This window comes from Carassius gibelio, chromosome B10, assembly GCF_023724105.1.
Source record: "Carassius gibelio isolate Cgi1373 ecotype wild population from Czech Republic chromosome B10, carGib1.2-hapl.c, whole genome shotgun sequence".
In the NCBI taxonomy this organism is placed as follows: domain Eukaryota; kingdom Metazoa; phylum Chordata; class Actinopteri; order Cypriniformes; family Cyprinidae; genus Carassius; species Carassius gibelio.
In genome coordinates, this window is record NC_068405.1 from 23,605,876 (window position 1) to 23,619,639 (window position 13,764).

The 13,764-nt window shown below is 31.9% G+C and overlaps 1 protein-coding gene across 1 annotated transcript; it reads left to right on the top strand.

The window, feature by feature from the left end:
• The first annotated feature begins 793 nt into the window (after positions 1-793).
• On the top strand, positions 794-12,830 carry LOC127966255 (tricarboxylate transport protein B, mitochondrial-like). The gene is made up of 9 exons (XM_052567128.1): positions 794-1,083; positions 6,072-6,179; positions 6,493-6,592; positions 7,945-8,083; positions 8,413-8,497; positions 9,560-9,664; positions 9,745-9,860; positions 9,939-10,012; positions 10,931-12,830. The coding sequence occupies exons 1-9, from the start codon at positions 972-974 to the stop codon at positions 11,043-11,045; spliced, it is 954 nt and encodes a 317-aa protein (XP_052423088.1). The 5' UTR covers positions 794-971; the 3' UTR covers positions 11,046-12,830.
• The last annotated feature ends 934 nt before the right edge of the window (positions 12,831-13,764 follow it).

The following is a 13,764-nucleotide window of genomic DNA, read 5'->3' on the forward strand; positions in this document are numbered from 1 at the left end:
ACACAGTTACCAGCAGATGGCTTCACGTTCACATTATACTGGATCACTTGGAAATTCCTGAGTCCTAGGAATTTTCACATACATTTTTAATTATAAATAATAAATTATATTTTTCATATGCTCTTTCCCCCTTTGCAATCTTAAAAATAACTTTTAAATGATACATGCATAATTTCTACCAGTGTTGTATTAGTATCATTGAGATATTGTTATAGTTTTTAAATATAATAATATATTGAATTCGGTTTTTTTTTTTTTTTTTTTTTTTTTGTGAAGGTTTGAATAATGTTTTTTGACATTTTTTTTTGTTTTTTCAACACGTCTATAAAATGTAATAATTATAATTATAATTTATTTCTTTTAGTAAATCAAGATAATTTTAATAAAACGACTAATTTTGCCTTTTATTTTAAAACCTTAAAATAATAAATTATAAAACCTTAACATAAAATATAAATCGCATCTAAAAAATAAACAATGAAGACGCTGTAAAAGGCAAAAAAAGGCATATAATTTTTTTTATTTCCTCTTTTCTCTTTTTTAAATATATCGCTGCTACTTAAAAGCGCAAAACTTGTATCTTCCCCTAATAAAGTACATAGTAGTTTCGTTTACAAGTTCTCCAAAAACAACTTCTGTAAAATTTAATGAGCTTATTGTCCTGATATGATGTTATGACGTGTGCATTTCACATTCAGGAACCTTCAAGAAAAGCGTCCGCTCCGTTCCACCTTAACAGAAACATGGCGCTCCGAGAGAGACTCTCCCTCCCTTAAACACACACACACACACACACACACGCACGCACACACTGAGTCAGTACTACTGACAGTGAACAACAGGAAACTTGAGCTGTCAAAAGATCATACAGAGCACGTCACTTCACTTATGAGCGCCGTTTACACTACTAATACTGTTTCTGCTGTGCAGGAGGCGCATATTTCTGCAAACCCCGCTTTAAAAGAAGAAAAATGTCAGGGAACCAGAAATTTGTGAGTCCTTTCCACAGACCGCACTGTTTATCAGCCGCTGCGCCCGCAGGACAAGCCAAACTCACACACCCTGGAAAGGCCATTTTAGCTGGTAAGTGTCTTTTTGCGCTTATGAATCACGTCAGAAACTGTGACTTAATGCTGTGACTGACTCCAGATCAGCTGTGCCGCGCAGTTTTTGCACTGTCATCCACACTGTTTACTTGATCCCTACAGGGCTGTAGTCAGCATCACTGCACAGGCGAGTATTCAGTGTGCAGGACTGGGATGTGTGTGTGTGTGTGTGTGTGTGTCATGCTGTGTACAACTGATGCAAAGGAACTAGAACCTTGATACAGTCTAGCATTTCTTTGTTACAATGTAACAGTCAAGACTTGCCTGTAACAAAAATAGAACGTTTCAATCAAAGTTGTCAGTTCACATTACACCCTAAGAAAAAAAAAAAAAAAAAAAAAAAAAAAAAAAAATATATATATATATATATATATATATATATATATATATATATAGTAATGACAGTAAAAAACATTTTACAACTTAATTCTCACTACTGGAATGTGGTAAAAAAAAATCATTTATTTTATTTATTTAATATTTTGCATAATATTTAAATGATCTATTATTTAATATATATTACTATTTAATTTGTATTATTTAAAATTGAATCTGTTAAAATTGAAGTATTGTCTTTCAGAACTTATTTGTGACTTTTATTTTTGGGGTGAAATATGACCCAGACATGTTCTTCACTTTTCTTTATCGATAAAGTGTTTCTTTATTGCTGTTATCCATAAGTGCCTTTGATTTACGTTTAATATTTCAGAAACAGTTAAAAAAAATCCTAAAGGAATTCTAATGCAATACCCATGTTTAAATTTCTAATCTTTATGATTTTGAGTTATTAAGTATTAAATTGGGTATACTTGATCAAATAAGTACTTATAATAATCAAATAAGATTATTCATAATGAATATTTTCATTATAGTTTCTTTTATCCTATTTGATTGTTATTTTTATTTGATCCTTTTATGACTGGTTCCAAACTATGATAACATTCCATTAATAATGCATTAAAATTATTTTTTTCTTTATTTCATTCTCTTCTTGGCATCTATGGATAACGTTGTCACCTTGAAAGTGTAGTTATAGTCTGTCTATTTTCCACCTTTCCCTGAAGTGTCTTTAGTTAGTGTGGTTAACGTCTTGCAGTACTGTACTGATAGTTAATGAGAAACTCATAGTAGTTTCATTCATAACTAATTATGTGTTGCATGAAGCTCATTCTGTTCCCAGTAATTGCTCAGTGGAGTGATAAATGTGTTGGATGCATGACATGATATGATGACAGAGCCTGTGGCATGCATGGACACATTAACACAGTAACATAGAATGCAGACGTCTGTGAGTGTTGAAATATTAAATATGTTTACTAGAACATGCTCTGCAAGCACTGAATTAAACTAACAGCACATTGTTTGCGTGAATATGAACATGCATTGACACAATTTTGTAATTACACCATAAATGCATATAATTAAAGTCTACTGTGTTTCACAGCCAACACATATAGGCTATGTTTTTTTTAGCCAGGTTTAAAGAAAAAGAGTACTTCTAAATAAACACAGCGATAATTTAAAAGTTCTTAATTACAGTTTTTTATGAACTGCAGTATTGCTTGTTTATAAAGATTTAAATGCAAAAGAAAAGGCAGCAGAACTGAATGTTTCTGGGTAAGTTTTAATTTAGAATATTTCTGATAACGTAAGAAAATTAGTTTAAATGTTTTGCTTTAGCAGCTTAATATATAAATATAGAAGTAAATGTAAAGGTAAAAAGCATTGAATAATTGATGAAAGATTGCATTACTGTACTGTACTTTTAAAAAAAGAAACACAATGTTGAAAAAGCATTTTAAGTAACAACGTTTGGATTTAAAATCAAAATAATGGATACATGTTGTGTTTGGGGTAAACAAACGTATAAATATAACAACAAACAGAGGTTTTGATGGTAAAGGACCAGTTATACTAGTACTTCATGATCGGATGGCTCACGCCTGTCACTACTCACGCAAGGCCACTGATTGCATCTTTGTTTGATTTATGGACGTAAAGCAGGATTAGGTGTGTCATGCAGTCTGCCTTTAGGATCTGACCAAACATGCCTTGCTTCCTGAAAACTTCTAATGTTGTTTCTGACATTTATAAAGTGTTATTTGCTTTTATTTGTTAGAAGGAATCTGGAGTTGACCATGACATTTTCCCTAGTACTGAAAACATAAGATAGTTTCACATAATTCACCCGAAGTGAACTAGTAGTATATGTGGCCTGAACTTCCTTTATTACTATTGTTTGATGTTTGAAAGGATGCATTAAATTGATCAAAAATGACAATAATGCTGTTCTTTTGTACTTTCTGTTCATCGAATAAACCTTGGTTTCCACAAATACAAGAAAATAGATTAGATTAGATTAATATTTCACAGACGGTATTTCTGATTCTACTGTATTTTTATCAACTGAATGCAGCCTTGGTGAGCATGCATGGTGATTTTGGGATGGTTGTACCCCTCGACTCTCCCTCAGGGCAGTTTCTGTGGCTCGGGGAGGTCAGCAGGTCAAACAGGTTATATATCTGACACTCCTGCTCTATATTCTGCTATTTCACCTGAGGCTATAAGACACATTAGCACTCATCAGTTATGCTACAACCTGTTAAACAGGAATACTGATGTTGAACAGAAAAATATATATATATGCAAAAAAACCTCAAGTTTCCTGAACGCACACAGGATTGCTCCAGAAATTATCATTGATGACAAAACATCACTAAAATGAAGAGACAGTGAACAGGAACAAGTAATTGTGTTTTATGCACTAGAAGTCATTTAGAGGAATTATAAATATAAAGCATAAAGCATTTATTAATGCTATATGACCAGTTGTTTGAGGCCAATTAATGACACAGCAACATTTGCTTTTTATTTTTGTGTCTTCACATTTTTCTTCTCCTTTTTACTCTATAAAAGAAGGGTAGTATTTTAATTAGTTCACAATTGCATTAGCATGCATTGTATTTGATATATAGTATGCTTTTTAGTGCATCCTGTAGAAAACCAAACTCTAATTCAATCTAAATTAAAATGTGACCAAAGATCTCAAGACTGCTCTGCTATCCATTTTATCGCTACATAATATTACAGTATGACAAATCTTTACTCATTCGTGGTTATTTGAGCAGAAACACCTTAGACAAAGTTGATACCTAAATGAAAACTAACTCTTCTGAGTTATGAAAGAGCAGTAATATTTAGCAGTAACAGTGTATAATAATGTCTGCATGTTGAATCAGATTCATTTGACACAGTGAAAGAAGTGTAAATGTGTCAGAGATCTTATTATAGAGCAAGATGTTTGTTTGACTGTCACACCCATCCATCAGAGAGAGCAGGGGGCGGATCCTCTGAGCCAGAAGGACACGCCCCCTGTAGAGCTGCAGATGTGCTCATCACACACAGTTAAGGTGGCCTCAGATCATTAGGACTTTCATGTTACTCTGAGATGATCATTGGTGTGTAAACTCCTAAACTACCAATCAAAAGTATGCATGCATTAAATTGTTCAAAAGCAACAGTAAAGACATTTATAATGTTAAAAAAGGTCCTTTTTCAAATAAGTGCTGATCTTTTGAACATTCTATCCATCAAAGAATCCTGAAAATAATATATCATGGTTTCACAATAATATGAAGCACAGCTGTTTATAACATGGATAATAATCAGAAATGTTTCTTGAGCAGCAAATCAGAATATCAGAATGATTTCTGAAAAACTGAAGACTGGAGTAATGATGCTGAAAATTAATTTGTTAAATTTAACAATATATAAAAATAGGAATCAGCTAGTTAAAATGATAATATTACTGTTTTTACTGTATGAATGGGGCCTTGGTGAGCAGAAGATTAACATTTAAAATCTTACTGACTCCATATTGGTATATTTATAATTATATATAATAATTATATATTTTCAACAAAAAAATAAAGATTTTTTAAAAGATGATGGGAGTATGCTTTACAATAAATTTATATTTTAGTCTTTCTGCTTTACAGTTTCACATTTAATTCGATGTGCAACTATCTTTGTAATTATTTGTGAAATTTGCTTGAAATGTCTTGAGTAAATTGTTATGTTGTAAATCAGTTTGTTCAGTGTACGACTAGTTGGCTAAAATATCATTCAAATAGTTAGGCAAGAATTGCTATTACTATTGAGATTAGTGATTACATTTATAATGAGCCATATCTAGAAACCGGATTTTCACAGAAACTAGCCTAGCAATATATTAATAATTCAAAACATAATATTAATAATATTATTGTATGTGACCCTGGAGCACAAAACTTTTTCTTAAGTCTCTGGGGTATATTTGTAGCAATAGCCAAAAAAACATTGTATTGGTAAAAATCATAGATTTTTCTTTTATGCCAAAAATCATTGGGATATTTAAAAATAAATCCTGTTCCATAAATATATTTTGTAAATTTCCTACTGTAAATATATAAAAACTTACATTTTGATTAGTTATATGCATTGCAAAGAATTCATTTGAACAACTTTAAAGATGATTTTTTTAATATTTAGATTTTTTTGCACCCTTAGATTCCAGATTTTCTAGTAGTTGTATCTCGACCAAATATTGTCTGATCCTAACAAACCACACATCAATGGAAAGATTATTTATTCAGCTTTCAGATGATGTATAATTCTCAGTTTCTAAAAAATTACCCTTAAGACTGGTTTTGTGGTCCAGAGTCACATATAAACAACATCATTTTTTGAAAATATTATATATATATATATATATATATATATATATATATATATATATATATATAATATTTATTGTGTGTATGTATATGTATGACTTATTTCTGTTAACATATTTTTATGTCAAGTAACAATTTTTGGGGGCTTTTTTTTTGTTTTAGGTAAAAAAAAAATCCTTAATTCTTAACCAAAATAACCCTGATTTGTGGCTTTGAATAGCACTATTAATAAATTCTCTGTGTTTTGCAGGTGGGATTGCCGGAGGCATTGAAATCTGCATCACATTTCCTACAGAGTATGTGAAAACTCAGCTCCAGTTAGATGAGAGGGCAAACCCGCCTCGCTATAAAGGCATCGGTGTGTACTTCCTCTCATGACTTCATTCTGATCTACAGTAAACACTCAGCAGTGGTCTTCATTCAGACCTGAGAGCTTTTCAAACTCTTTCATTGAATGATGGTTCATCAGTTGCACAAGCTTTGGCTTCATGTTTATCAGCTGCTGGACTTTGTGGCCCCTTTTCACAAGTTTATCAGCACGGATTGTTCAACACGCTTAATTTATTAGCCAATTGCATGCTTGCAGTCAGCGGTGTAATATTTCAACAGTCTGGTCATGTTCTCTTGTAATGATACTGAAGTGGTGTAATTCTTGTGTCGTGTCTCATCAGTTGACTGTGTGAAGCAGACGGTGCGTGGTCATGGGGTGAAGGGTCTGTATCGCGGTCTGAGCTCTCTGCTCTATGGATCCATTCCCAAATCGGCAGTGAGGTGAGCACTTCCTGAGCCGCTGGGATTAGACTTCGACTGTCAGTGTGAAGAATGACATCATTCCCGCTGAGAGCTGCCCACAGTTTCTAATTTAGCTCCGCTCTTGCAACATTTCATCGAGTAGATCTGACTTTTTTTAGAGTGCCACTTGCTCACTGACATGACATATCAGCCAGTCCAGCTAGGATTTTACATTTGCATCTACATTTGTAAACTATTAAGTCATTTACATCTATTAATTAAAATATTGGACACACAAATGAAAATCAGCTATGTATATATATATGTGTGTGTGTGTGTGTGTGCTCTTGTTTTTGTGTCATATCAGGACACAACTCTGTATAATGACATGGGTATGACACAGGTATTACAAGGAGAGGGTGACTTATGAGCACATAACCCATGTCCCCATTTTTCAAAACACTTATAAATCATACAGAATGAGTTTTTTTGAGAAAGTAAAAATGCACAAAGTTTCCTGTGAGGGTTAGGGTTAGGTGTAGGGTTGGTGTAGGACCATATAATATACAGTTTGTACAGTATAAAAACCATTACACCTAGGGGATGAACACACTTTTCACAAAAACAACCGTGTGTGTGTGTGTTTTTATATATTTATTTATATATATATTATTGCTTTCAAATTATTAATCGCATCCAAAATCAATGTTTTTGTTTACATAGTATATGTTTGTTTACTATGTATGTTTAATATATATATACACACACACACACACACACGTGCATTGTTTAAATATATTTATATATAATATAAATTACTTGAATATTATATACATGTAAATACATGTGAATATTTTCTAAATATATTCTGCGCGTGTGTATGTCTATATACATAATTAATATACACACACAAATATATATATATATATATATATATATATATATGCGCATTTCAAGGTTGTTGAAGTTACATAAAAGGAAAACCATGCAGAATTTTTTTTTACTTGAAGTAAAGCAACTAAATAAAATAAAATAAAATACAAAAAAACTATAAAAACTGATTAAAACTGCACACACACACACACACACACACACACACATATATATATATATATATATATATATATATATATAAAATTTTGATATTTATACGTATAGTTATTTATTATTTCGATTTATTAACTCATTTCACTTATCCTGTAAACTTTGTTCTGCAAAGTACAAAGTTATTTTATATGGCTCAAAGTTTTTAAAATCATGTAAGCATGAAGTAATGTTATTTTTATATTATAGTATTTATTAGTTTTATTATTATAATTGATTCGTTTTTATTTTCCTATTTCTTTGTGATTCGCGTGACAGTTGTAGTAAGGTCATGTGTCTCTCTGCAGGTTTGGGATGTTTGAGTTCCTCAGTAATAAGATGAGGGATGAGTCTGGGAAGCTGGACAGCACTCGAGGCTTGCTCTGCGGTCTGGGAGCAGGAGTGGCTGAAGCTGTGCTCGTGGTGTGTCCTATGGAGACTGTAAAGGTGTGCGACCTGATATACTGATGCTTTTAGTATGCATTGATAGTCAGAGGCCTAGTACTTAAGATTACGCATGCAACATTTAACTTTAGTCACATTGCATTGCTCACTTGCTGTCTAGACGCAGAATAACCTACCATACCTGTGCTTTACCAGTTGTGTACCAGAAGAAACCAATGCATCAACACACTCGGGAGAAATATAGCTTGCATAGCAGTTTTTAATGCATTACACACATATATTTGAAATGCATGTGTAGTACAACCATTATGAAGTTATGTCTGGTTGAATTAACTCTGATATAAATAGAATATGTTTCCCTTTACCTTCAGGTAAAATTCATCCACGACCAGACCTCAGCAAACCCAAAGTACCGAGGATTTTTCCACGGCGTGAGGGAAATAGTCAGAACACAAGGTACATGTGGATGGTGGATTGTTTAGTCTGCAGCGCCACCGCCTGGAGATTTATCAAATTACACTCTTTTAGTCTTTCATTCAAATAAAATAAACATTGATTGGAAAAAAACCCATTTTATTCCAGCCAGTTGTCAAAGCAACATTTCTTATCTTGTCAACATTTCTTATCTTGTGTTTGTTTGTTCGCTGGTTTTTATTAAATTTGTTATATTTGTTATTTGTTCTATTGTTTTTGCCATGAAAATACCATTTGATGCTGACATGGCATTACGTAAATATATACTATACTATACTTATTTTGGTTTACTTCAACTTGATGCGTTAAAATCTCTAAAACCGAATCATTACTACAATCATAAAGACGTGTATCTAAAACTACTTAATTTTACAAAAGCACAACAAAATTATTAAAACGCAAAAAAAAAACTGATTAAAAAATCTTTATTAAAATAGTACTCAGTGATACTTAAATAACACACGTTTTTCTAGTGAATTTAACTTTATAAATGTCACTTTATAAAAACACATTCTTTCTACATTTTATTTAGACTATTTCATAATAGTCATTATAGTATATATTTACTATTATAGCTATGTTTATTATGAAAGCACCCCAGAAATGTTTTTGTCAAAGTTTTGTAGAGCATGAAGCAATGTTATTTTAGTATTATTTATAAATTATAGTATTTTTTAAATTGTTTTATTTTTATATTTTGATTTTAGTTTGAAATTCAGTCATCAGTCAACTTAATGTGCTTTCGTCATTTCTATGTAGCTTTATTTTTATTTCAGTTTAAGTTTTGTTCATTTAAATACTTCAACTTGTTTATTTTGCTTAGTGGCCAATGCAACATTTCTAAAAGTGTTTTCAGTTCAAGATTTTGTTTTTTGTCTAATATTTATATGTTATTTATTTATAGCTTTTATTAAAATTACTGAAAATATTAATAATTGGTTTATTAATTTTTTTCTTTCAAATTTGCATTTACTAAATTGCCATCATGAGACTAGAATGAAACTTTATTTAGAGTTGTAATAAAACTTTGGTCTGTTTTCCCAGGACTCAAAGGAACATATCAGGGACTGACTGCAACAGTCCTGAAGCAGGGCTCGAACCAGGCCATCCGTTTCTACGTAATGACCGCCCTCAGAAACTGGTACAAAGGTGTGAAGCACAGTCTAATAGTTATCATTATGTGAGCCCTATGTGTGCTGCAGTGATCACTGTGTTCACTCTAACACTAGGTGATAACCCCCAGAAGACCATTAACCCTCTGGTGACCGGAGTGTTCGGAGCCGTTGCTGGAGCTGCAAGCGTGTTTGGAAACACACCACTGGATGTGATCAAAACCAGAATGCAGGTGTGTGATAAGCAGGAAGCAAGACTGTAGTGAAACATCAACAGGATGGTTGAATATTGTTTTTTATGATGTTTTCAGGGATTGGAAGCTCACAAATATAAGAGTACAGTTGACTGCGCCATCAAAATCATGAAACACGAAGGAGCAGCTGCGTAAGTAAACATGACATCATGGGTCAATCTCACGAAAGGGCATTAAATACCCTTAAATTAAAAGTTTTTTTCTTTTTTTTACTATTTCTAGGACCATTGTTAATTTTCCACATTATTTTAAATGACAACATTTTCTAATTTTATTCTAATTTACTTAACTATAATGTATTTTTATTTAAATTTTAGTTTTAGTAATTTTAGAACTTCAACTTTAGCTTCAGTTAATCTTAAGTTTTTCGGTTTTAACTTCATAATATTTTAATAATATTTATTTTTTTATTTTATTTCACCTACAGAAATGTATCAATAATAGTTGTCATTGTAAATATGTAATTTGTAATAAAAAAGATTGATAAACTAAATATGCTAAATAATAACTAAACTAAAATAACTAAAACTAAAATGAAACATTTTTTTTAATTAAAATTAGATTTTTTTTCATTAAAAAAAACTTTATTTCTAAGACCATTACACATTTTTGACAAATCTTTTTGACCAAATGTTTAAACATTTTTTATTTACATTTTATTTTAGTTTACGTTATAATAATTTTATATAATTTTTATTAGTTCTAAAACGATTAATTGACTAAAATTACAAATTCTAAAATCAGTGAAACGGAAATTAAATAAATAATAAATATAATTTCTGTTAATTTATAAAAAATTATCTTTAATAATTAATTTTATTTCAGTTTAACTCTTTTTAGAACTTCAATTTCAGTTTCACAAAAACATCTGGGATCATAATTTACCCCCCAAATTCAGTTTTTTATAAAGACACACACATTTTTGGCATTGTTTTAAGCACATCCTCTCACCAAACTCTCATTACTGTAATGCATAATGAAAGGTTTCCTGTGGTTCGGATTTATGCATTCACTTAAACGCACTCGCTTCGTTTTTCTCTCTCCTGTAGGTTCTACAAAGGCACGGTGCCCAGGTTAGGCCGGGTCTGTCTGGACGTGGCTATAGTGTTCATAATCTACGAGGAAGTAGTTAAAGTTCTCAACAAGGTGTGGAAGACGGATTAATGGAGGTGTGACGCTGATGGGCGGAGTCTGGCTTTATGACATCACACCGGTGTGACAACAGAGAGCCTTTACTCAGGGGCCAAAATATCTGCCAACAGAATGTGCTTAATTACCATCATTTAATCCTCCCAACTAATGTCAGAAAGACACCAAACACTTCAAAACTAGTTTTTACCAGAGACCAATTTAAATTATACTTTTTTTTTTTCATTTAATTTTTTTATGGGAAATAACATCTTTAGGGAGACTCATTTAAACTTTATTTTATTTTTTAAACATTGTTATTGTAGTTTTAACATTATTATTATTTTCTAAAGTGCAATTTACCAGCAAATATTATACCATACAGTTTCCATTGTATGTAATTTAATTTTGTTTTCCTTTACGTGTGATTGTATACTAAGTGCTGAGAGCCTAATCTGAACACCGTGCAACTTAAGAAACAGAATATGCCTTTTAGAAAAATCTTAACCTGTAGTCTAAAATGCATAAAATAACCAAAGTTTTTAATTGTGAGATACAAATGGGTTTTTAATGTTTTTAATGAAGTCTCTTCTTTAAATTCGATTCAATTTCTAAACTGCAAAATACAAGGAAAAGAGTGATATTGTGAAATAGTATTACAGGTTAAACAGCAAGTCAGCATATTGGAATGATTTCTGAAGATTCGTGAGACCGGAGTAATAATGCTGATGAAAATTCAGCTTTGATCGCAGAAATAAATTACATTTTAACACATATTCACATAGAACAAATTATAATAATATTTCACAATATTACTGTGTTTTTGAGCATGTAAATTCAGCCAAAATGAAGAGATTTCATTAAAAACTTCTAAAATGCATAACTTTTGACAAGTGTTAGTGGTACATATGCACTTTCACATTTGGTAGTAATCCAGATTTAGTAATTATTTTAAGTGCCTCTATTAATAAACATCATATAATCTATTTTTTGTAATTCTACTTGTTTACATTAAATCATTTCCGTAATTAGTGTATAATTAAACCCTTCTGTAACAGTATAGCATAAGAACAGTGATATATATACAATAACTCTCTGAAATCAATAACACAACTCATGCTGCGCTTTTAAAAACTGAACAGTGTTGTTTCACCAAAGAGCCAGATCACTCAAATACAATGTTTACTTCTTTAACACGAGGTGAGTGTTGTTAATGATGTGAAAAAGGTCACCGGATCAAATCAGTCCATGCCTTAAAGACTTGTTGACGTGCTTGTTTTTCTCTTCCTACCTCTACTTCAAGATGCTCTAACAAAACTGATAACAGAGGTGAAAACTGACATGTAACAGACAATGTATAAAGCAGATTTTCAGCATGGTTTTCATGTTTTTCACAGCAGACCAGAGAACTCGAGTGGCTTAACTCGTAGTATGCAACTGTTTAAGAGTTTATAAATACTAAATAACATGAATTTCACCTTGAGGGTAACAGTCTTGAAGAGGTTTAACTGTCATGATCATTTGTGCCTGTGGTTCTTGACTCTTAAAATACATGTTTTAGATATACTGTCTACTCTAAATGATACCGTGTTGCAGTCAAATCATGATCTAGTGTTTATTTGACTTTGTAAAAGGCATAGGCGACCCATGTTGGGTCAGGAAACAGCTGTGGGGATAAACAGGGTTTTATTGTTGTGTTTCTGTGAAAGTTGTCAGAATGCATTCCGGTTTTGACCTGAAATATGCATTAATTGTCATGCTAATGAAAAAGAATGTGCCTTCAGTTCATGTCCTAATTCAGAATAAATTATGCTGACTGGATGAGTCTGTTTTTATTTATAGATAGATAGATAGATTTTATATTATTCATATTATTATATTATTCATATTATTCATTCATATATTACATTATTCTGCAACATTTTGTATTTGTAATTAAATTATTGTTTGTAGTAACTTAATATCACATTTTAATCATGCTGATTTTTGGAGAAAAACTGAAATGGCTCTCTTCGTGTGATATTGATTAACTACATAAAATGATATAAATATATACATTTTCTAATCCCCATATCTTGAATTTTGTGATCATTCACATGCATTCATAAATGTATTTGAATACACCCAATAATGCAGTGAAAGAACGCACTCAAAATGCACACGCGCACTAGTATGACTTCATCATGTAACTTTACATTAGCCTAGATGCGTGCACTTTTTAGGCACGATTTGTTTAGTTTTTGAATATACTTGATACTGTTAAAATGCACATCAGTAAAACAAAAAATACAAGTTCACATATCACACCTAAACACACTTGGAAAACGTAATTAGAACTAGCTACTAAATTAGTTAAAAATGCCTATGCATATACAGCTATAATTCGCGAACCCCAAACTGACTCAAATGATTCGCGAACCCGCTACGATCTCCCGAACTGATTCAAATTATTCGCGATCCCGCTCCGAACTCCCAAACTGACTCAAATGATTCGCGAACCCGCTTTGAACTCCCGAACTGACTCAAATGATTCGCGAACCCGCTACGAACTCCTGAACTGACTCAAATGATTCGCGATCGCGCTCCGAACTCCCGAACTGATTCAAATGATTTGCGATCCCCAAACTCTCTCAAATGATTCGCGAACACTTTTTGAACTCCCCGAACTGATTCAAATGATTCGCTATACCCAAACTGACTCAAATGATTCGCGAACCCGCTTTGAACTCCCGAGCTAATTCAAATGATTCGCGAA

Excerpts from the sequence above, each read along its gene's own strand:
- LOC127966255 (XM_052567128.1), top strand. The coding sequence starts at position 972 with ATGTCAGGGAACCAGAAATTTGTGAGTCCTTTCCACAGACCGCACTGT. Across the intron at positions 8,084-8,412 it reads GTCCTATGGAGACTGTAAAG|GTAAAATTCATCCACGACCA; the intron begins GTGTGCGACCTG and ends CTTTACCTTCAG. Across the intron at positions 9,665-9,744 it reads CCTCAGAAACTGGTACAAAG|GTGATAACCCCCAGAAGACC; the intron begins GTGTGAAGCACA and ends CTCTAACACTAG.